General features: G+C 38.2%; 1 protein-coding gene across 3 annotated transcripts in view; it reads left to right on the top strand.

The window, feature by feature from the left end:
- The window catches only part of ptpn11b (protein tyrosine phosphatase non-receptor type 11b), a 42990-nt gene that overhangs the window by 7690 nt on the left and 9542 nt on the right, over positions 1–25758 (top strand). For 2 of the 3 annotated variants that reach the window (XM_017709181.2, XM_017709172.2), the window contains exons 2-13: positions 8725–8847; positions 17247–17441; positions 18559–18751; positions 20264–20380; positions 20570–20683; positions 21043–21139; positions 21275–21354; positions 21923–22078; positions 22511–22642; positions 22777–22931; positions 23903–23970; positions 24123–24274. In XM_017709181.2, the coding sequence (XP_017564670.1) occupies positions 8725–8847; positions 17247–17441; positions 18559–18751; positions 20264–20380; positions 20570–20683; positions 21043–21139; positions 21275–21354; positions 21923–22078; positions 22511–22642; positions 22777–22931; positions 23903–23970; positions 24123–24274 (1582 nt within the window). Of the gene's footprint in view, positions 1–2576; positions 2667–8724; positions 8848–17246; positions 17442–18558; positions 18752–20263; positions 20381–20569; positions 20684–21042; positions 21140–21274; positions 21355–21922; positions 22079–22510; positions 22643–22776; positions 22932–23902; positions 23971–24122; positions 24275–25758 lie in introns of those variants that run through there. The other variant, XM_017709190.2, reaches the window with a different exon arrangement.

Genomic DNA, 25758 nt, shown 5'->3' with positions numbered 1-25758 from the left:
TTCAGCAGTAACTGTGCATAAACTCTCCAGAGATGTGTTCTTTATAGAGGATGTGTATCTTATTTCCACTCAGGTAACCAATAAACAAAAGCCAGTTTGCCCAGGCCCAAACTTTTGCACTCCTGCAAAATGAATATTATACATGGGAAAATTATTATTATTACCAGTCTGTGATTTCAGTGAATAAACATAGACTTACAGCAAATAATCAATCACAACTGATTTACTGAACTGAACTACAACTATAAATCAGCTAACAATGTCAGACTAAAATGAAGTTCAGCAATAAAAGTCCCTGACCGATGCGCTTAGAATTACATTTCTTTAGCATTGTGTCTGTTGTATGTTTTTAGAAAATAATAATAACGAAACATAATAATAAATATAATAAAATATAATAGTGAAGTGAAATTAAAATAAATACATCATTAAATATCAGTTCAAATAAAGTATTGATCAAATCTAAATATCTGTGTTGATGCTGCAAATATATGGTGGTACTGATATGATTTTATTATTATCATCCAGTACTCCAACTGCAAACTGGACACCAAAAAGTATTTTAAAGATGTTTAGTCATCATTTAGTGTATGAGGTTGAATAATAGTTATTATAGTTATTGTTATAGTTAATAAATACAGTATTAAATGATATATTAGTATTGTCTGTTTACAGTTGTTTGCTCAAGCAGTTTCACTGCTTTTGAAATTTGAAAGTTGAATATTAACTTATTATTTATAATAATAATAATCTGCAACAAAGGTTTCAGTACTATTGAAATCAATGATTCCAACCCTCAGATTGCTGGTGTCTTCTGAACACTAGTGTTAGTCATGACTGTGTAAAATTAATGAATGATCCATCTTTGGAGTTTTACTCTCATGTGCACTGCATTTCTAATATGAATTATAGCATGAAAAATCCAAAAAAGTGTCATCATTGGTTCCCATACAGGCATTTAGATACAGTGTTGGTAGTGGCAGTAGAGAATAACGATACCATGAAGCAGTTTATTACATGCACACACTCTGCTGAGTGACTGAAGAAAGCAGTCTGTCTGCAGTGTGTGATTATTTCAAACACTCACTGACAGCCTGTAACAGCAGTATATTGAGGGGAGGCACGACCAGCAAGGATTTTAATACATACATTTTAATCAAGTATTTAAAGATAAACCCTGCCACGGAGCACAGTGACTAAAACCAATCTGACCTGTAAACTCCATTCATCCAAGCTTAATATGTTTTATTTGTGACAGAGAACAAAAAAAGTGGAATGATATAAAGCAGTATTTGTAGGCACCTGTCAAATGTTTAGTTTAGAATTAGGATTAGTATCAGTACTCATTTTCAGCTGATGTGTGAGGATCAGGTACAGTATCGGAAAAGTAGTATCAGCGTATTCCTGATGTCAACCTCAAGCCTAAGAGCTTGTGTAATACTTTGCAAGTTTCAGACACCTGACAGAATTAGAAGGAAAAGATTTATTTTTCTAGGCATGAAACATTTATGTGCTGATAAGTAGGATAAATACTGTCATATGCAAAAGTTTGGGCGCCCCTGTCAAATAACGTCAAAAATAACTTACATTTCCCCTTCAGAGAACGCACTTCAGCACATTTTAATGCACAACTGCTGTTTATTTGCTAATTTAACATGTTTGAAAAAGTAAAACATAAAACATAGCTTGTGCAAAAGTTATGGCACACTTTAGATGTGCAAATAAATACAAACCGTGAGCAAAATTTTGCAAAACTCATTGCAGATCAGTATTATGTGTGGTTATTATCTAGTACCTGGTTTAGCTAATCAATAGTTCATTATTCTAAATCAGATGAGCTGGAAAAGGAGCTTTTAAAACCCATACAGTCACTGGGGGCATCCAGGAGACATCTGGAATCTGTCCTTCAAACCATATCACAAGAGAGAGTTCAAAATAAGAAATTAATCTTGCATTTGAATGTATTTTTGTTTCTTTGCCTCTGTTCTAATGATGTATGGTGTTTTCTTACTAGCCAAAACACATGGCTTTAAAGATAAATGGCTTTTAATAACATGTTTAGGTATCTAAGACTTTTGCACAATGCTGGTTCAGTTCTGCAGTCTTGTAACTACAGACTTATTAAGTTTCATAGCAGTTAGAAATAAAGCACAGTAGAATAAGTCTTAAGGACAGGTGCAGGAGGTTCACCACACATGCCCTTCAGCGTCCCCCTCCAGCGTCCCACTCCAGTGCTCTGTTGCTTTGGTTTGTTTGTGTGCACGTCTCTCCCTTCAATGGGATATTTAAAATAAAATCGACATAATGAAGGTGAAGATAAAGAGAAGGCGAGGCAGCGTGCTGAAGCTGTGATATGTTCAGCTCCCCAGCCGTGTGTGTGGGAGGGGAGTGAGTGAGTTAGCGAGGGAGGGATGGACAGTTGCTCAGCGGCTGATTGTACTGGCTGGCACTCCTATCAGGGCGGCTCATGCTCATCCAAATCCCAGATTAAACACCCACCCCCCCAACCCCCCCACCACCCTCCTCCTCCCTTTTCAACCAGCAGCACTCCTACAAGTCCCTGCCCACCCCCCCCTTCCCTCCTTGTGTAACTGTACTGAGCGTGGAGATTACTAAGCTCTGAGGCGAAGCAGGGGGCTCTGACAAGCTTCGGCCAGAATGGTGAGGTAGGAACATGAGCGATTGCTTATCGATAGTGTTCTTCATCTGTCTTTTCTTTTCATCGCTGCTATACATTATTGCCAGGCGGAGAAATGTTTAGCTGCAGGTTATTCTAGAGAGACGCTGGATGTGGAGGAGGAGAGCTGAGCGTGTGGTTGCTGGAAAGCTCCTGAAGAGCCGAAAGGCGCTTTAGAGAGAAGCTGAACTGGGTGTCATTGGGTGGAGAGCACCCTGGGCTCAGGATTATAGCAGGACGTTAGCGAGCGCTACTGTTAGATGGGGGTTGAACGGGGTGAAAGAGCAATCCGCACACCCAGAGGCATGAATTTGCACAGGCCTGAGTGCAAACTACATCAGCCTGCACTTTCTCCCACTGTGAGACAGTCAGTGTCTGCTGGGCAGTACATCACCTACACCAGTATAACAGTATCACAGTCACAAGACAATACTGACTTTCAGCTGTAGCAGTATTGATACTTTATAAATACTTTTCCTGGGAGCTCCAGTTGCTTTTGAACAAAGCATTCAAAATGTATAAAAACTCAATAACAAGTTTGTGAAAATCTGTTCTCAAGACTGTGTCATGTTCCCTTTGGTGTATTGTAGGAGTAGAAAATAGAACAGAACAGTCCAGTCCAGTAAAAACAAGCTATATCAGGTGAAGACCTTGAATGGCAGAGAGTAGTCATACTCAGAAAGCATGTGTTTATTACTGTTAGTAATACTAACGTAAACTGAACAATGAATTATTTTTAACAAAGTCACATTTAAAAATGTGCAAATTGCAGTTTTTATTATAGCTTGACAATGCTGTCTTTGCTAGTTTTATGAGGGAAATTTTGACCTAAAAAAGTACGTAACCTGGTAGCTCTAAAAAGAAAATTGAACATGCTAAGTTAACAGAACATAAAACACAGATTATTGTTCTGTTAACTTACTATTAAATCATCAGTAAACTCACATTTCTGAGGCAGCGAGGTTATAAACTTTCTAAGTAAAAACACTGAATGTTTTATGCTTTTGCAACACTGAGCTTGCCTGTTGTTGAGTTTGACCAATCAGAAGTAAGCAAACACCCATGTGCTGTGAATGACATTTCAGCAACAACTAACTACCCATCTTGGTCATTACGGTCAGTGTTAAAGCCTCAAAGTTTTAATGCGGTCTTCATGGCCAAAAAATACAGACCTGGACCTTAACGTATAGAAAATAATTGGAATTTAAATCACAGTCACAGTGTTACTCAGGAAGAATACAATTAGGTGTTTTCTCCATGTTCTCCAACTTCACTTAAACATGATCTCATATTATGATACTATATTTGGGAAATACTCTGATATTGAGCTTTGTTAGTACAACCCAGCACAACATACCAGCCTGCCCTTTCTCCTTCAGTAATGCCTAGTCTAATGCTATTTTTATAACTCTCTATAATTAGTGGCATTATTATTTGATTTTAGTCCAGCACTGTTGTTGTTGTTTTAAACTTTTTTGTGATGCACAGTGAACTGAAAATGCAAGCACAGATGCTACATGTGAGAAATTCGTATAATTGGTAGCTGCTTCCCCTTTACGTTCTGTGTCATTTAGCCTCTGTAGGATTGTGCAGACAGTCTGCTGTCATGGTTTTATAAGAGTACATGATTGGCAGCAGTTCTGTGGAGCCTCAAAAGGCAGCTCAGCCAGGGATTATTACCTGGCCGATTATTATTATGCCTTTTTTCTTTTATGAATGAAGAATATTTTTCTCAGGGTCACATTTGAAAGCTGCAACGGCATAGAAATATTTTGGACATCCAAAGACGAGGACAAGACCAGTCATGCAGCACAGAGTACATGATGGCTGTTGACCTCTGAAATATCAAGAAACACAGATTAGTCTGAAAATATGTGGTATGTAAGAAACGTTCTAGACGGTTGCATTATGTTCCATATTCCAGCAAGCGAACATATCTAGTAATAAGAGCAAGCAGTACTAATAAGAAGAAGAAACTTGATTTATATTGTTCATTCAGCCCTTGATCCCTACACTACTAAAATAAAGACCATAGAAGAAGCGTTTTTGGTTCCCTAAAGAACCAATGATTGGGTGGTTCTTGAAAGTACTACTTTTGTGTTTGAGATTGAGTATAAATGTGAAGAACTTTTATGAAGTCTTAAGAAACTCCACAGAGTGTCAGGGGTCCAGTTAACTGTAAACTGTAAGTGTAGACTTTGTCAGTTATTAATTTTGAGGCTTAACGTACAGTAACTTAAGTTATTTGGTAACTACTATAAAAATAATGTGAGGGCAAGGAACTAAAGTATGAAGGCCCTTTAAGCCCTTCATAACAGTAGGAGTAATAATGATCATAGTGTAGATGAAAATGAAAAATACGCCATCTGTGTTGGTGTAAATATCAAAGCAATGTACATTTTCTAATGTGTGAGTAAAGCATCCTCATCTTCATTCCTTGTTACTCGCCTCTTTTATGCTGTGCTCTACTTCTGTCTACATGTTACATGTACATGCTGTAAGACACAAGGCAGGAAGTTGCCAAATGGAAATATCTTTTTATATATGCGTTCACATATGTTTCCAGGAAGTAGTAAGGCTCTGGCTTGTTGCCGTAAAGCATGGTTATCATGAGAAACAGGCAGTTGAATGTGGAGTGAACAGAGAATTTATCCACTTTCCACAGGTATTTAAAGCTGTGTGTTTTGGTTGTGATGCACACTTCAGATAAAATCGAGCAGTTTCTGGCTGTAAATAACTATGATTCAACATCAGGGGAAAATCTAGGCTTTTGCCGAACATAGAATCATACAACATGAGTCACGGAGCAGATGAACGATGAGCAAATTCTCCCCACGAGCCCCACAGAGATTATTAATAGAATCAGATTCTTTAAAAATTGCGCAAAAGTTTTTGCTTCATACAAAGTAAAAAAAATTAGTGTTTTGTTTTAAATCTTTTTCATTTGTATCACTTTAATCACTTATATTGGCTTTAAAAGTCTATTATTCATATTTTAGATTTATTGAGGGTATTTTAATCAAATGTTTACAGAAAATTAGATTACAGTACATTACACTAAAACATTTGTTATTATGCCACACATTTCCATTCATTCAAAAAGAATAGAGTCAGCATCCGTAGACTTTGTTACCTTAAATGCAGCTGCTGTTAATTCAGACTTTTTTTCAGTTTGTAAGTTAAACATCCCCCTTGGTTCATGATTTTTAACTGTAGGTTAACTTTTCATGAAAATATAGCTTAAAAAATAATATCTTACAAGTAAATCTTTGGGTCGACTGAAGTCAAAGTATCGCTTTTAACCCCCAGACTGCCATTCATACAGTCACGTGAGGGGGCAGTGTTATAGGGGCAGACAGACCACAGGCAGCCAGACATCTGGGGCCCAGCACTGGCCTAGATTGCACCTGACCCTCTTATCCCCATCCCCACCCCCCCCCCCCCCAAATCCAGCTTCTTATTCCCCCAGAGGATTAGAAAATAACTTTTCAAACACAGCAAATCGTAACTGATTACAGCTGGCATTCACCAGGAGATTAGACACGAATATATGTGTAGAGGGAATTGGATAAGCTTGGTGATATCACTTTAGGGGGGAGGGGCAGAGTAATTCACTAAACCAGAGGCAGCAAGACCCAACATGGATATGAAGGTTGAGGTTGTGGAAACGGGTAAGGGCACTGTTTAAAGGGATAGTTTGGTGAAAAATGCATATAGTTATTTGGTTACCACAAGTGAATTAATACATAGTGGGTGCCTGAAGTTTGTTTCCCTGAAACAAGTGATGTATTGAATTTACTTGATTCAAATAAGCACATAGTTTCCACTTTAATAAATTATTATAATTTATGTATATTTAGTTATGTATATTTAATGTCCAGTTCATCATTAAGTAGAAGTTATTCTTGTTTCAGTATCAGCTGTCAGAAAGCATTTTAACAGGAAATTACGCAGAAACCTCAGCAACCAAATGCGATTTCAAAATTTCAGTCTTTAGTATGTCCACGCTTTCAAGACACTTGCTTCCAGTCTTTCTAAGAAATCGGGAGATTTTTCCACACCTCCAAACTTCGGTCTTAAAAGTTGGTTGCATTTTCTGTTTGTCATGATCTTAAACAATGTAATTAATGTAATTCTGGACTCTATTTCCTTTTTCAGATTTTAAACAGGAGTGGAGCTTCATTTTATCCTCTCTGTCAAGATGAAAGCATTAAGTACTGTTAATCTGATGGTGATGGTTTTGGTGATTAACTATGTTCTCAACGGTTGTTAGGAGCTTCCTTTTCTTTATAACTTTTAAAAACTTTTTTAAAAGTTTTGTTTTTGGAAACTTCTGTTGTTGCAACTTAATTTCCTCTAAATTTCTGCTATCTTATGTAAGTGGTTTATTTTATATCTGATTTCTTCAGAAATATCCTGGAAAATGAATAGTTTACTCAAAAGCCATTTTTGACTGGAAAGTTAACGAATGAATGGTGGTCTCAGACCTTTTGCACAATGCTGTACAGAGATATGTATGAGAATGGTTTCCCAGACCCAGATTAAACCTTAATCTGGATTGAAGTTTAGTTCTGCAATTTATTGTAAATCTTGGCGTAATCCATGTCCCATATAGTTTTATACAGTCTTATATAGTGTTATATAAAGGTTTTGTAGTATACTATATATATATATATATATATATATATATATATATATATATAGATTTGTACTGGGGTTATGAGGCTAATGTAGTTAACAAGCAGTAGACGTTTATAACCACAAATCAGCATCGTGCAGGCTGCAAGCCTCAACCATCACTCATAAAAAAATGTGTCAAGTTGTTGGGTAATCTCAAATAGAATGTGGTTTCTGACACAGCATGCCACACTGCTCTCTATAAAAATAGACAAACTGCATAACAGAAAAAACAGTAGTAGCAGCAGCAGACATCCTGAAGCATTAACTTTTATAATGAATCTTTTATACAAACCACCATCATATTGTTTTATATTGTTTTCCAGTGTAGCTAGTGTGTTAGCATGGGGCGTGGATCATTAGATTGGGACACAATAAAGCAGAGCTTTTGTTTGAAATATTATACTTTTATAAAGTTGACTGCTCTATATTATTTGATGCATCAAAAATGTACTGAATTAAGTTATCACTATCACATCTAATCAGATTTTGGATTTTGTGAATAGTTATACCCCTGTTATATGTCTGTTCAATGTGTCTGTCTTGTGTGTTAAACAGCCACCTATTTAGCGAGATTGTTCCTTCTGTGATTTGGACTGTGTTCATTTAGCAATGCAGTCATTTCAGTAAATGATCACACGCCGACAGGGCTTCTAAACCTCCATCCATCCAGATAAACAAATCTGACTTGAGCATTTCACTCTGCTGTCTAAACATAGACTGTGATTCACTGCTGCTGCAAGAATAAGCTATTACTTACCCATCGCAGTGAGGCCTCTTTTCCACCCTCCACACATAACAACCCACGTTGCCTGTTAATGAACCAGTTATCGGTTTAATGGTTTGATCTGAATAGTGCTGAACCGCAAATGAGAGAACATTCCACTACTGATTAATACGACAGGTCATCATTGTAATGAAATAATGTTATCGGCATCTGATAACACGTAAATTACTGCCATTTAGCTTCTATTTATTGATTGTGCACTGGAAGTTACTGCTTATGTGCTCTATGCACTACTTCACCCTCCATTTAAATTCACGGTGCCCCTTTAGAGCTTGAAAAGTGGTAAGCTTGCAGGTGATGCAGTTGCCTGGAGCAATGTGTGTACCTGAGTCCAGTAATTGCTAGCGCTTGGATTTTAGTAGTCATTGACAGATTTTCCAGTAGGTAGACTCTCATAGTAGCTCTAAAGCAGTTTGTAAAATGCAACTTGTTTTTGCCAACAGAATTGAACGCTGCAAAGTTTTCTTAGCTGCTGACATCTGTTTCTGATTTCCATTTTGAAAATAGCTTCATATTTATTGAGCCTTTTGGTTTGTTTGCTTCCAAAATGTGATGACACTGCTCTCCGTTATTTTTAATCTAGGTGGTTCCACCCCAACATCACTGGCATAGAGGCAGAGCACCTCCTTCTGACACGAGGTGTCCATGGCAGCTTCCTAGCCAGACCCAGCAAGAGCAACCCAGGAGACTTCACTCTGTCTGTCAGGTGTGCCTCATTAGCTCATTGTTCTTTGCTTTATGCTCCTCCCGCACTCACCCAGTCCTACCCTTGAATAAATCCAGGCCAGAGTGCTACATCCTCAGGCCAGTTACGCTGGTAACTGATCACATGAGACAAGTGGTTTGTTCCCCCTCTGCAGTTGGTCAATCTGCACTTGATTCATTACTCTCCGGCTAGGCAGTGAGTAGAGTGTTCGCAGGGTTATCAGTTTCTCCAAGTGAGTTTTGTGGTTTCTCTGAACACTTCCAGGCCTGGTGAAACATTAGTGTGGTCAGTGCTTTCACAGAACTTCTCTTGCTGCATGCTGCACTTTGAGGAATATGCCCATCTTGAGCAATGCATGAAGAGAATGTGCAAATAGCAAAAGAGAAAAGCACTGCACCAGGCTCATGATGCTCAGCCACACATGTAAAATCAGCACTGCAGTTTTATTAGATTGATTAATTAGTTGGTTGCTTGGTTGGTTGATTGATTGAATGATTGCATATGTGCCTTCCGTCCGGAATTATTTTTCTCAAAATGTGGTGAAATGTAAATATCAAAACACAACATGCTTTTCATAAAGAGTTAAGTCAGGAGGGAAACAATAATAAGTTATAATTAAGATAAATAATATAATTTATATTAGAACAGTCTGGAGAACAAAGTTACAGAATATAGCTGATCTAGCTGATGTACAACAATTCAAAATTTTTGTATAGGATGCATATGAGCATTGGAAATAGTGGAATAGTCATATCAGTATTACAATTAGATTTATTACTTTGATTTTCATGTCAGGCACAAAATTTATAAAACTAGCCTGAGAGCCTTAAAGCCAGCTGAATTATTGGAAACCAAGCCAAATTGATTAGAACTATGTAAATAATAGAATAATTGTAGAAAACAAAATTTTCTCCCTTTTTATCGTTGTCATTCATTCTCTAAATGCCAGAGTTTGTAGTTGTTGTCTTTTCATCTGAATCTTGTGTGTGTGGTTTAGCAATGGTTCAGCCAAAAAAGTAAGTTTACACAACATTCCCTCCTATTACTCCAGATGTAAGCAGTCAGCCAAGATATATATTGTGTCCAAACCTTTTCTCTTCCGATGTGCACTGGAGCTACATTTTGTATATTTGTAGTCTTGTGTTGTTGTTTTATGTACTAGTTTTGCCTGGAGCTACGATGTTAATGGAACTACCAAGTAATGGAAGCTTATAGCCCCCAATTATTTCAAGAAGACTTGCTAATGTGGTTTCTGACATTGTATAACATCCTGTTATCTATTAAAATGGACAAATCATGGACTAATTATAGGTTTCATGCTTTGCAATATACATATATATATATATATACACACACATACACAAACCATAGCTCCAGTACAAAATTTAAAAGCCAAACTTTGGACGCTGAACATGTCTTGGCTGACTGACTATATTTTGAGAATAGTGGAAGATAAACTGTAGTGTAAACTATATTTTTGGCTGAACTACTTCCTAAAAGCTAACTCTCCTCGTTAATTTTGGTTTATTCACTTAGAATTTCTGCTTAGTCCATCTAAATTCCTAGACAACATTTTCTCTTGTACCCTCTGCAAGATGTCAGAGCCAGTCTAAGGGAAATGTTTAAGTTGACAGTTTGTGGATGGCACTGTATACTGTGGCAACTGTTAGTCTGGAGAATGAATGAAGAGGAAGAAGCAGAGAGCGAGAGAGAGATAGAGAGATAGAGAGATAGAGAGAGAGAGAGAGAGAGAGAGAGAGAGAGAGAGAGAGAGAGAGAGAGAGAGATTAACAGAGAGAAGGATAAAGGGAAAAGGCTGTGTGCTGGAGCTGCTGGCAGGGAACCAGCAGTGGTAGCCCTTAATAGCTTTAAGCTGAGGAGCCAGGAGAACCCCTGACCTGCGGCCTGTGGCTTTGGTGGTGAGGCTTCACACTATGTGTAATGTTCTCCAGAGATTGGCACCATGTTGCACAGCTCCACCACAGCTTTGCCAGGCGCTGACCTGGCCACTCTCTGGCTGATTTATCCGCTCTGATTTTCTCCAGGATAGGAGGCAAGGACATGCTAGTTTGTATAAGCCCATTGAAAAGGATTGAAAAGGTGATGTAATAACTTGGTGGTTGGTGAATGGAATTTCTAAACTGGGTATGGTGCCATTCAGTGCATTTAGACTTGGAGTGGCAGAGGCAGTTATGTAATTAGGTGCCTGTCTGGTCAGTATCAGTAACCACAGAATAATGATTAGCATTTCTCATGCGGTCATACATTAGAGGTCTCGACAGCTCTAACATTCTACATATAAGGCTATTACTGAGTTTTTAACTTTTGGGATCAATCAGTTGTTAAATTGGAATTAATCTTCACCACACTTGACCCCTTCCAAGCAATTACGCTCTGCTCCAATAACTCTAACCAAATGGGCTTTGTTTAGATCGCCTCCCTCTGCCAACTGGGACATAAGAATTTACATAATCTGTTGGACATTCTGGTTCCCCTCATATTCAGATTCAGCAGAAAGTCATTGTTTTGTCTTTCCTTTCAAAGTCATTAGTCACTTTTGCTCTTAAATGAGCTAAATTTGTTTATTTAATATTTAGCAATTTTGTCAATAACAAACATGTACTGTAATTTTATATTCATTATTTCTTAGCTTATTAGAAGAAGCTGAGAAATTCTGTTGAAAATGCATCAATTGCTACCACGTCTGTGTTCTGTTGATATTTTATGATGGTTTGTATTGGATGAAGAAATATTGTTATGCATACTGTCCTGCTTTACAGAAAGACAACGATCCATTGCATTTTTCTGCGTTTTATTATTTATTGACATTGCAACAAATTTAAAAAGAACATAATACACAATATGAATATAAATGTAGTTAATTATGTAAAAACATTAAAAAAAAAACATTAAAAAAGTAGAAACTTTTATCTGACAATTAAATTCCCATATAAATAATGAAGTTTTTTTTTTTGTTATATTTTTGTTGTGTTGCATGTAACTATGACAGTAAAGGCCTAAAGTTGCCAAATTAACAGTTTAGCTATCTTGCCTCCTCACTGCCAATTCTTAGTAGCTCCCAAATGATCACAGAAACAACTCAAGCATATATGGACAAAAATTACTCACTGCTGCCCTCTAAAGGTGTTATAGCACCAGTGAAAAGTTAGACATTCTCTGTAGACAATGTGTTCACTAAGAAAATCAGCAAAATTCATTTGAATAGGCTCATCCAACTTTTGCGAACGAACGTGTGTTTTTGAACTCTGCTCAACTGAGCAGATAAACACACCAAATTCATTTAATTGTGAAACCTTACAACTGTGGACAAGAATTGTAAGCCTGTAAACAAATATAAGTGATTTCTAGGGATGTCAAAGAATGAAAATAACTATACTGTGTATAGTGCAGTTAATCATGATTAATTTGTCTCATGTGCTTATTTGTCATAAAAAATTCCTTTGCAATTGTAGCTCCCTTGCTATCATACTGCTTTGTGGATCTTTTGTTTGGAGAGAAACTGTGTCTTTCCACTTTGCTGTTGCTTTTGTTAGTTTGCTGCTCATTGATTGATTTATCCATAGTTATTCTGTGAGCACTGTCCAGCGAGGCCTGCTGCAGATGTCATCCAGGGCTAATATTGATACTGGTATTACTGATACTGCATTATCTGGAAGTCATTTTTATCAAAAGAACCATCAGCAAAAGCCTTCATTTAAATACTGTGTTTGAATGTGAGGGCTACAGTGTGACTTGAGGCTTCAGACTAACTTTGACGCTAAAAGTAATTACCTTTAGATAGTACATCCTCTATGCGTTATAATGCAAAGTTACTGTTTATTTGCTGAATTCTGTTTAGTGGAAGCTGAATATAAAGCATAACATGTGGCCTGTGCTAAATATGGCACATTTCATATTTTATGTTTGCTTTTTTCTTTGCAAAATATTGCACCTAGCAAAAACAAAAATAGACACTGTACACTAAATTTGGTAGAAAATGCCATATGAAAGTTTGTTCCCTGACACATTACAGACTGAGAGTTACTTTCTTTCAAGCGAGAGATGAGAAGGTAATTACAAAGGCATTAGGAAAGTCTCGCCTTAAAAGAGAATTATTAGATAAAGGGCTGAGTTTTTTTGGCCAAATGGGCACAGAGGGATTCCATCAGGACATTATCTTCTCCTCCATGCCTCTCACTGTATCTTATCTCCTTCCTTCTGCGTTTCCTGGGTGGAGACTGCAGGCCCGGCTCTGCTCTATTGTTAACAGCTAGGGAGCACGCTCAGAGAGGATGTAGCTGGGAGTTGGGGCAGACAAACAGCTTGCAAAACTGCAGTTTAAGTGTATCATGTATCAGGGCCAGGTGAGAGTGTTAGGGCTAACACAGCAGAGCTGAAGGAAATGACCTTCTGAACCTGTTTTGAATCCACAATGGAAAGGCAGTTAAATATGTTACCTCTGGTTAATCTTTTCATGGTGGTTTGAACCATAAATAAAACACATGGTTCAATTCTAGATGGTGGTTCCCACATTGCACCAGCTTCAGAAACATGTGGAATGAACACTGCCCGGGTGCTACATATGGATTTTTCTCAGCTGTGAATTACGTAATGTGGGATTGCCCCAGCTAGCGGAGCATATTTCCACAGTACTCTGTCTCTTTATGGATTTTCAAGATCGACTCGTAGAAACGCATTGTGCAAACATAAACTCTGCCTAACTGTCTGCACTGTTGTGGCTAGACCAGACAGACCACAGCAGAGAGGACAGGGTGAAATGGACAAGGTTTGTATGTGGATGTGCAGGACATTTTAATGCACTGAGGAAGGAAATGGTTAAACGGGGACATGTGGAGTGACTCAATAGCGTTATTGTGTTCCTCTCTTCTCATTTCTGCCGAGCCTGGCTCTGGCAGTAAAATCAATGATGAACTCATGTTGCTCTAAAGATAAAATTAGTGTGCAGGCGTCCTTGAATCAGAGAGCCAGAGCTAGATATGCTTTTCCATCTCCTTTCAGGCCTAAAGACAGGCCCGATCAGAGTGTGAATAAATAATTAAGTACTTGCAACATTTAAAAGAAAAATAAAAACACACCAACAATCTTGCTAACACTTTATTGGGATGGTCCACTGTAGGTTCTTTGCTTGTCATATAAGATAAATGTCTATTAAATTCAGATGAACTGTTTTCTAACGCTCAACGTAATACTCACCTTAATCTAACCTTAATCTAACCTTAATCTAGCCTTAATCTAATATTAACATATAATCATAATCCCAGCCTTAAAGGGGAATTCCATTTGATTTTTTATTCCGAGTGCTTTAGTGTGAAATGTGCTCTTCTAGACTCAGAATTGGCTCTTCTGAAGTGTTTAATTTCTCTAAAAGCTACCTCACAGAAAGATAGGATAGGATAGGATAGACTTTTATTATCCCACTGGGGGAAATTTACATTGTTACAGCAGAATACACAGTAAGCAAATAAAGAGCAGTAAGTAGACAAAGCAAACTAAATATAAGATATACTATAGAAATAAATAAATAAACAAGTCGTCTGTTAGCAGATACATATAAAAAATAAAAATAGAATTACAGTTTACACATGCAGTTGTATGGATATTGCACATTTCTGAGCAGGTAATGACTGGATATCGCACAGAAATTGTAGATATTGCACAGTAATAATTACAGATATTTCACAGAACATGTGTATGTATTGCACTTGTACCATTCTGTCAGCAGCAGATATTGCACATTAATTAGAGGTAGGTTAAGATACAGGTGTTCCTTATAGAGTGCACTATGATAGAGTGAGCACTATGATATTTCATGAAATGTTTATGCATACACTTCCTGATGTCTGAGACATTGTTGTACAATTGTTTTCAGATAAGTTTTGGCCTAAATTATATGTATTTTTTACATACATTCATAATGGACAGATACATCTAAGCATTAAAGTCACAAAAGAAAAGATATTTTTTCAGATTTACCACTATTTTACCATGGTCAACATTACCTTTAAAAAGGACACTTGTAGGCTCACTGGCTATATTTGCTCTGTAGTCATTGTGACCCCTGGTTCCTGAATAATTTTATTTTAGTATCTGTCATCTGGGTATCGCAATATAGGCCATTGCGATAATCACAGAAGGCCACACTAGGCAAACGAGCCCTCTAACTAATCACAGCGCTTTGTCTACATATGTGCTGTGAGCATCTTGCCCAAGCACAGTTCCAGGTGAGTGTTTCTGTGGCTGTTTTGATGCAGTCAAACTAAAGTAAATTATTTTGGTCAACATAATCCAAAAGCCAGTCTTTTCAGTGAGTGTCACATTATTGCCAATGCATTTCAACATATTGCAAGGTGAATTGCCTCATATTGAGCCACATAATCGTGATACTCATACATTGTTCACATTGTGAAGTTCCAGAGGACTTTCCAAATAATGTCGGATAACATTTCTGGTGAAGGCGGTGGCCTTGTTGACTTTGTCAAGCTTTCTGTATCTAACATATAGCTATGATGGACTATTCTCTTCTTTCTCTTGCTGTTTATTAACTTTAAGGCAAATGTGAGTGGAAGAGGCAGGAGCACAGAGAGGTAGATGAGATCAGGTGAGGCTTTTTGGCGCGTCTGGCCGCATGCCCCGTGATTGCATTAGAGCAGTGCGCAGACAGACAGCATGGGCCACTCATTTGCAGCAGTCCCCCTGGCTATTAGGCCTAAGCGCTGAGAGCCTGCCATGCCCCGGCTCCACTGCTCCTGCTATAATGCAATTACACCCAGGAGAGAGTGCAGATTTATGAGCCAAGCCCATATAGAGATGGATGGATGAGGCATGTGAGAGATGAGGAGGAGACAGATTGGATTTATTCCACTTTCATAGCACTCGGCCCTCATAATCAATTTGCAGCTCAGGCTTATTGCACCTAAACAAGAGGTCACGTATTTGCTGAACTGACGTTTCCTTGTGCTAGATATGATCAGTGCTCAGCGCAGGCTTGAGGCTTGGTGCCTGTGCCCAGCTGATATTATCTGCGCAGGTGTTCTCTTTCACTTTTTCCATACGTTGGCATTTGAAGCTTCAGCACATTCTCAGCACATTGACACTTGCGGTCAAAAACAAAGTGAAAGGCAAAGAAAGTTTCTCACACCTTCCTGCTACATTTAGCTGTGCCATCACGTCATGCACAAGCTTTTATAAGATAATAAAACAGTATTTAAATTGGTTTTCTGCTGGCATTCTACTCCTCTGTAAAAGAACAATAGTGCATAATGTAATTACATATTTACATTATACATTCATGCAGTATAATTTAATGCAGTGTTTTGAACATTACATTATATCAAATGTAATTAGAAAAATTTTATTATTTAAGTCTGTTTGCCTGCAGATTTTAAACATTGGTAAAATGTCCAAAAATGCCTTATTTTTCACACAGAGATATTCCATTCTGATGTGGTTACTAGAGATTAGGCTGAAAAGAGTTATTGTGCATATTAATTCAGATTAGTTTATAATAATAACCATAATATTAATTAATACTAGTTAATACCCAGCCCATAATATCCAGTTGATAGTAGGCCTATGATCAGAAACTTACCACTTATGAAGGGCAACAGAACTGATGACCAAGTCAAGCACACCGAAGTCGCATGTCATGTATATATGTCAAAGTACAGTATATATCCATGTTTGATTTTCAGCCTGATGTCAATCAGTTTGAATACACCAGACAATACACAGAGACATGGGGGTACTGGGGAGCTACAGCAGCCCCAAATTTCAGCTTTTTTTTACTGAAACTAAGACTAGTTAAACAGTAATCTGAGGCTTGTGAGTATTTATGTGTCCTTGTTTTAGAGTTTGTATTTTTAGTGTTATTTATGTATTTTCATAATACAGTAGCTGTGCACTGTTTAAATTGATGCTGCAATTTCCATGATAGTGAGCCAAATGAATGCATTATTTTTCCCAATCATTATATCTTCTACTCAGTGTCCTTTCGAGTTCTGAGTCTTCACTGACCATGATACAATTGGCTACCACACCACAGATCAACAATCTCACTGGTCACCAAAGTTTATCCAGAACAAGAGAGTGTAGAGCAGGATGTGCATGTCAATTAAATGTGTATATTGTCGTCTTTTGTCACATTACAGCTCATTTTCTTTCTATTCGATGAAAAAATGTTTAAGAAAAAGCATTACGTTTTTAAAAATTGTGCAGCAGCCCTGCTACTGTAAATGCTCTTTCATGCCATCTGTTTCCTCCCCACTGTTAAATGTGGCTTCTGTTTTCCAGCTATCAACTGTAACCTATCTATCTTTTCTATCTGTACCCTCCTCCACCTCTTTTACCACACATCCACCACACTGCCTTCGCTTCATTAGACGGAATGATGAGGTCACCCACATTAAGATCCAGAATTCTGGGGACTACTATGACCTTTACGGAGGAGAGAAGTTTGCAACTCTGGCCGAGCTGGTGCAGTACTACACGGAGCAGCATGACCTTCTGCGGGAGAGGAATGGAGACATCATCGAGCTCAAATACCCCCTCAACTGCAAGGACCCTACATCTGAGAGGTAGAACGGCAGCTTTCCTTACACAACTGTTGTGGACATATGAAACCCTGCCCTCTAGTGCACAAACCAAGCAGAGGGCTGCTGCCTGGAACTGTGCCACAACAGCCAAAGCACTGGCTGGTAGCACATATGGGCTGCAACATTTGTCCATTTGGTCCGTTTGGTCCAGAGCCCATTCTTGACTCTGTTATTTCAATGCTGATGAACTTCTTCTGTGCTTATCCATGCAGTAGGTCTCTGTACAAATGTACTGTGTGTTTGTGTGCAGTGTTTATATGTCAGTCGGCTGTTTTTAACTTTAGAATCTCTGCTCTAATTGACTTTCACTAGCCTGCTAAAATGTTTGTATTTGCTTTCCTTCTAAGCCCCTGAGGAGCCTGTTATCTTTTTCTGGTTTAAAACACTTGCAATTCATGATAGCTTGGGTTTTGTGGTTTTTCCTTTAAATCCAAACAACCAGGCTACCCTCCCACACATACCTTCACTGTTCCACATGAACAAGTCTATCACATAATGTAGGCGCGCTGTCTACAAACACTCATTTTTCCAACCACAAACGTATAGTTTCTGCCGTGCATGGCTGAAATCTACACTGCATGGTGAAGCACTTTAGTTTCAGTTTCTGCTGAAAACATGGGTTGAGGTTGGTTCTAATGGGTATAAAATGTTCACCATACACTTCTAAAAGTTCATGCTCTATTTTTGTGCTATAAATGTCTCATGTCTGATCTTTAGAGCTGTCATGATTATTCAATCGGACTTCATTTGATTTAAAAAATCATTGATTAAAATTTACTTTTGTAAAGAATTGGGTAATTTGCATGATCATGCTGCACATTGTGCATGCTTACTGATCTCTATAGCCATAAGAAACAAAGCCTAAAAGGCAATATTTGGTTTGTTACTGTTATTTAAGGCCAATTTGTATTTAAAAAAAATTCATTACTTGATTAATCATCATAATACTTGGTTGATTTCTTCTAATGGAATCAATGCCATACCTTTATCTAAAATGTTCTTTTTTAATCAGCTCAATTGCAAATAAAATTATTTTTTTATTCTCTTATTACTACATAAAAAATATATTTCTGCTTTTCCCTGTTACCTGTTCTTTCAGGTGGTACCATGGGCATCTGTCGGGGAGGGACGCGGAGAAGCTCCTCACAGAAAAGGGAAAGCCTGGCAGCTTTCTGGTGCGAGAGAGTCAGAGCAAGCCCGGAGACTTTGTGCTGTCAGTTCTCACTAATGAGGAGAAACATGAAAACGTGGACCGCAAGACAAAAGTCACTCATGTCATGATCCGATACCAGGTGACTACAAGAGACTACAGTGAAGAAAGTGATGCATTGAATTTACTTGTTTAAATGTGTACATCATTTTTTACATAAATAACCTCAATATAATATAATATAATATAATATGACTCAGTGCAGTATATTACATGAAAACAACCGTTGAAAAATTTGAGTAACTGAAAGAAAAAGGGGCAGATTTACTTTTACACCATTGCAAACCTCACTGTAGTGTTAAAAAGTGTTAAAAAATGTTAAAAGTCTTGATGAACTAAATAGGTGCAACGGCCCTTTAACACACCTGGTAAGATCAAAATGATGCTCACTGCTTATTTGTCCTTTTGCCTCATTGCAAAAGGACAAATTGTGAATTTCCCTCATAAAGCACATAATTAACACTGAGGACATTTTCATTATTAATTATATAAAATAAAATATTAAGCCATATAATTATAAACATATTTTAAACACATTTTCTAATACATTGGGTATATTTTACAATATTAAATAGTTTTAAGAAACATGTTTCACTTAAATAATTGCTTCTTGTCAGGTTTCTTAACCTGAACAGGTTTTAAAAGCACACTAAAACACTTTAAGCTGTGTAGTGCCTGCATTGCTATTCCTTACTTTGTATGCATTTTGACCTCTGTACACACTTTTGCAGAAGTGTCTAAGCTTTCGATGTAATGCATGAAACTAAGAGCTCACACTCGTCGTGAGTTCAAAATCACACAGTTCCCAATCAGTCAGGATGCACTCAGAGAGATTAAATAGGGATTTCACCCTATCGGTTTCCAAAAGCACTCGACACAGACCGACAGAGAAGTTCAGCTCATCCTACCTGCTGACAATAAACTTGTGGAAACAAATCCAAAATAATTACTTATTTTCTTGAGTTGTTGCTGTATTGTGTGAAAATGTCTTATTTCTGATAAAACTATCACTTTCCAACTAGTAATAATAAGAAGTGACAGTTTAACCAGAATCAGAGAAGGATAATTTTATTTTTTCCCTATGGGGCAAAAACAGGCTTGCATACACAAAGCATGTGAGCCAAACTGGGGTTTATGTTGTTGTGGTCATATTGTTGCTGTCAGAACAAAACCTTGTATCTCCAAAAAAGTAACAACAGGACAAATAAAAAAAAAAATTTCAAAGAAAGTTAATGTAACGAGTTTGTTGAGCAATTTCAGACTATTTCTATTGGTCTGTTCATCATGAAATGTTGGCCCAGTGTAAACAGTAGCTAATATTGTCAAATTATGTTAAAAATAGAAGTTTTGTTAATGTTAATGATAAAGTTGCGCCTGTGCTCATTAGCAAGGACATTTGTTGGTAACTTGGCCAACCCAGCTAGTGCCAACTGTAGACCATCTGTAATAATAACCTCCTTTAGTAAATCTGAGCCAGAACTGTGTTGACTAAATTTTATTCCTGTAGAAATGTTAGACACATTTTAAATCTAGTAAATTAGTTATTTCAGTGTAAATCATCAGAACCTTAAAGACTTTTCTGTTGTCTTTGCAGGATGGGAAGTATGATGTGGGAGGAGGGGAGAAATTTGACACACTGGCAGATTTGGTGGAGCACTATAAAAAAAACCCAATGGTGGAGAAGAGCGGCATTGTAGTGCACCTTAAACAGGTTAGTCATTGTGATCAAGCTGTTGATTACATAACTACTTCACTGTCTTTCTAGATTTTTGTGTCCTTCACTTGGCTGTAATTTTCCGAGCAGCTGCTTTTCTTCTGTTTGTACTGAAACATCTTAGGCTCTTTCCCGAGTCGCTCTCTTCATCGTGATTGATGTGTTTTCTCTCTTTACAAATGGCAGCCGTTCAATGCCACCCGGATAAATGCAGCCAACATTGAGAACAGGGTGCGAGAATTAAACAAAGTGGCAGACAACTCAGAGAAACCCAAGCAAGGCTTCTGGGAAGAATTTGAGGTACATCAGCAGATTACTTATTCATTGTGTGTTTTCTTTTTTCTCTGGCACGATATGATACACTCCAGACAGGATATGTTCTTTCTACCAGGCCAAGGATAGCAGTGAAATGATGTGTACATTACATATTAACTCAGTTTGTTGAACTTCACTGTTTGGGATGAGAACAAAAGGTCTCCTGTCAAAGGTTCATGCGTGGTTGCAGAGCAAGTATTAGTGTCCGTCCCCCAGGGGGAGCTGGCTGGACACAAGCTGTGGCTTAGCCATTTTGTCTTAAATATGTCTACGAGTACAGTTTACCTTGACAGCCCAAATTAGTCCTGTTTCAGAGCTTCCTCTTCTTCCATGTTTTTCTGTAGGTGCTACAGCAGCAGGAATGTAAACTCCTTTACCCTAGGAAAGAGGGCCAGAGACCAGAGAATAAGAGCAAAAACAGATATAAAAACATTCTGCCCTGTGAGTAAAACACATGCAAACAGCCATCACCTTTTTCTTTTTTTACAGTCTAAGTCTTATTTATATATTAAGCTGTAAGTTAGATCCTACACATCATCTGTAGGTTGATCCTAGTCATCCTTCTGTGCGTTACAGTTGATACCACTCGTGTGGAGATCAAAGAAGCAGATCCCGATGTGCCTGGCTCTGACTACATCAATGCCAACTATATCAGAGTGAGTCCTCCTCAGCATTGCTAAATAAATACAGTGGCCCAGGTTCACTGGGAAAGTTCTACCCTCAGTGATGACCACTCATGTTGTGCTAAAAATGTTTTTTTTTTCTTTCTCTGAAACACTTATCATTTTGTTAAATATTATATGAAGTAACTTAAAGAACTTCACTAAAGTTTACCAATGGTTGAATAGTGTAAGCATCCAAATACTTTTGGGGGGGCTCTGTATATGCAGTTGATATGCTTTGATTTACATAAATACACACTAATTACACAGTGATGAACAAAATGAATTATACTTGATTCACATTCTGTATTTATAGGTTTGAGAAATTTCTTTATCATTTAGTTTTGATGTCAAAACGTGACAAAACAATAACGTCAACAAATTCAAATATTGATATATATTCTTTTCTTCTGATTAGCACAAATGTGGCATCGACTACATACTTTTTACATAAATTTACAACTGGTTATTAGAAGTTGGATTTATATTAATAGATGTAATGACTCAGAGTTGCTGCAGAGCATTTTGTTTCCGTGACTATAAACAATCTGCTCTTCCTCAGAGCGCACATGAAGAGGGTCGTCATGGGGATGAAGGCAAAGTGTTCATTGCTACTCAGGGTTGCCTGCAGAACACAGTGCAAGACTTCTGGAAAATGGTCTACCAGGAAAACACTCATGTTATCGTCATGACGACCAAGGAGATGGAGCGAGGCAGGGTAAGGGCTGGCCCTGGAGGCCACTGCACTTTATTTTCAGCTGCTGTACAGAAACTGTTCAGATCATGAGTTCAGAGCACAATCAGGCTTTATTCTGCTCATGGGAGGCCTACAGATATTACACATTACAGCAGCGTTCTCCACTCCCGAGAGTGCTGCACTGCATATTTTAGTGTTTTGCCTGGTGTAAAACAACTGCTTTGACTCATCAGCTAAATAGCAGGCCCTTTGTGAGTAAGATGTGGTGTAGTGAGGTGGACTGAATTAGTGCATTATGTACTATACTATAATAGACTGAATTATAGTACATTGGGCCATGTTAGGATGTGTTTCTGCATTTATGGTGGTTACGCTATCTTCTCAAATATTAAACTCTAGCACAGTTTAAATTAACTTAGTTTATTCCTAAATTGAATTTGTGCTTATCTACAGAATAAGTGTGTGCGCTACTGGCCAGACATTGGTACAACAAAGGAGTTTGGGAAAGTGTGTGTGAAGAATATTGAGGAGCACACTGCTCAGGACTACATTCTCAGAGAGCTGGAGGTCACACGTATGGACCGGGTACATTTAGTATTTATTTCTAACTTGCCTCCACTAAATTTGAATCTTATTATAGTGTTTGTTTCATTTTTCTGTATTTAAAAGCAGCAGCCTGATATGATGTAATTTAATGTTTGTTTTTCTGACTGTTTTAGAAAGAGCCTTCTAGGTATATCTGGCACTTCCAGTACTTGAGCTGGCCTGACCATGGTGTGCCCAATGAACCAGGAGGAGTTCTCAACTTCCTGGAGCAAGTCAACAGAACACAGAGTGCCATTCCAAATACTGGACCTGTTGTGGTCCACTGCAGGTAATGCACAGTGCAACTCAGTTACTTCTAGAGTATGTTTACTTTTATATAGTAACTCTGTACACAACTACAATAACCTTTCAACAAATAAATATTAAAAGATGTCAGTTTCTGCTTATGAACACAAATTTGGTCTTGGTTGGAAGATTAGAGTCAGCACCTTTCACAGATTGAATGATATTACTTTTTTTTTTCCAATACCAAGGCTTGACTGAGTTGAGTTGTTGAATACTATTTCACACTGAAGCACAACCACTGATGCAAAATGTTCTTCCTCACATTGCATGCAATTACACATTTCCAACAGTGATGTCTCCAAATCCCCAAATCTTACATAGTGCAGCTAAAAAAATTATAGTTCTCCCATAATATTTAGGAAGCTACTTCTTCTTATGTTAATAGTAGGCTGACTTTTTTACTTTGCTTTATGCTGTATTGTGCTACATGAAATTATTAAATATTTTAGGCTAGATTCTACTGGATACCACTCACTATCAGATCTGTGCCATGTCTACTGTGTTTAATATATTGTTGCTGATGCACAAACATATTTTCTCTCCATTTTTGTCATCTTTCATTATTTTGCAGAGCTTGAAAAGTTAGTCTTTGACTTGTGTTAAAATTTCATGATGAACAGGCCAATGAAAATGATCCTAAATGATTTGTTTAAAAAAAAAAAATCATGTCGCATTAATTTGCTATACAATTAAAGAACATTTTCTCGTTCCCTGTAAAGTTAGCATTCTGGAGAAACAAGGTTTTGTTCTAACAGTGACAGTATATGATCTCTGTGTAATTTGTAAGCTCTCACTGAGCTTTGGAGAGCTTTATCATAACGCACCTAATGTAATTGTAATTGTTTAAAATAATTTTTACAGGAACATTTTTTTCTTCATGCATAAACAAACCTTGCTGTCCAATGTTTCTGTTTTCATCATAAGCTCTCTTTTTTGTGGTTTATTTCAATACAGTGCAGGGATAGGAAGAACAGGCACAATAATTGTGATCGACATCCTTATTGACATCATAAATAGACAAGGTATGCTCTTCATCACTTAGTCATACATTGTTTCCATGCTTTTCTGTGATTATAACGTTTGTATGGCTCAAATGAAATGCATAACTATGATTAGAAAGTGTTACAGACCTACAGTGGATCAGTTTAATTGTATTGGAATCTCGTCTCTCTAGGGCTGGACTGTGATATTGACATCCCAAAGACCATTCAGAGAGTGCGTCAGCAGCGATCAGGCATGGTCCAGACTGAAGCTCAATACAAGTTCATCTACATGGCCGTGCAGCAGTACATTGACACGGCGCAGAAGAGACTGGAGGAGGAGCAGGTATGCGCACAAACAGGATTTACAGTCACAAACAGTAAGGGAATTACAAAGGACAAAGGATTTCATGACTATTAATAGAGCTGAGTTAATGAGATTGTACTACATTGTGTTTTATGGGATCAGCACACTGTGCACAACTTAATAGCCCAAGTGTTGCTTAAATGCCACTCCACTGCTTGTGTAATACTGTACAGGGTAGTCTGTTGTAGGGCTTGGCAATAGTGCAATAAAACATCATGATATTTTATTGCACACACACACAGTTGGTTATAATCTCCCAGTATGATTTTCTGAGAGGAATTCCATGAGCGCAATTCCATTATCTCCCAATAATGACAAAACTCGCCTGCCTTATCTGCATGTAACTTCACAACAATGCCAGGCATTCAAGTATGTAACAAGTTTCCCAAAGAGAACTAAACAATAACCACAAACCAAAAATGCTCATATTGTAATAAACAATGCTGTTTACAGCAGACGCAAAGGTTTCTGTTTTGGTCACATTGTGCTAATGTTGAACTTCAACAAAACCCTTAAAACATTAATAAAGCTAGAACTGGATGGGGAGAAACTAATTCATAAGTTAGTGAAAAGAAAGTTGTATATGCCCTCCATCCATCCATCCATCATCTTCCGCTTCTCCGGGGTTCAGGTGGCGGGGGCAGCATCCTAAGCAATGAGGCCCAGACCACCCTTTCCCCATCCACTTCCACTAGCTCTCTGGGGGGGATTCAGAGGGGCTCTCAGGCCAGCTGGGCAATATAGTCACACCAGCGTGTTCTGGGTCTTCCCCGGGGTCTCCTCCCTGGTGGACTTGCCTGTGACACCTCATGAGGGAGGCGTCCAGGAGGCATCCTAACCAGATGCCCGAACCACTACAACTGGCTCCTCTCAACGTAAAGAAGCAGTGGCTCTACTCCAAGTCCCTCCCGGATGACCGAACTTCTCACCCTATCTCTAAGGGAGAGTCCAGACACCCTGTGGAGGAAACTCATTTCGGCCGCTTGTATTCACGATCTTATTCTTTCGGTCACCCAAAGCTCATGACCATAGGTGAGGGTGGGAACGTAGATTGACTGGTAAATCGAGAGCCTTGCCTTGTGGCTCAGCTCTTTCTTTACCACAACAGACTGGTACAGAGCCCGCATCACTGCTGACCCAGCACCAATCCGCCTGTCAATCTCCCGCTCCCTTGTACCATCACTCGTGTACAAGACCCCAAGATACTTAAACTACTCCACTTGAGGCAAGAGTGTATCCCCGACCCAGAGAGGGCTCTCCACCCTTTTCCTCCTGAGAACCATGGTCTCGTATTTAGAGGTATTGATTCGCTGGAAACAGATCCAGCGAAAGCTGAAGTTCACGGCCTGATGTCCCCCATAGGACCACATCATCTGCAAACAGCAGTGATGTGACCTTGAGGTCATCAAACTGCACAAACCCTAACCCTAACCCTCCATCCCCTGACTGCGCCTAGAAATTTT

This window comes from Pygocentrus nattereri, chromosome 9 (assembly GCF_015220715.1).
Source record: "Pygocentrus nattereri isolate fPygNat1 chromosome 9, fPygNat1.pri, whole genome shotgun sequence".
Lineage (NCBI taxonomy): Eukaryota > Metazoa > Chordata > Actinopteri > Characiformes > Serrasalmidae > Pygocentrus > Pygocentrus nattereri.
The sequence above is the reverse complement of the archived record's forward strand: the minus strand, read 5'-3'. Positions and strand labels throughout refer to the sequence as shown.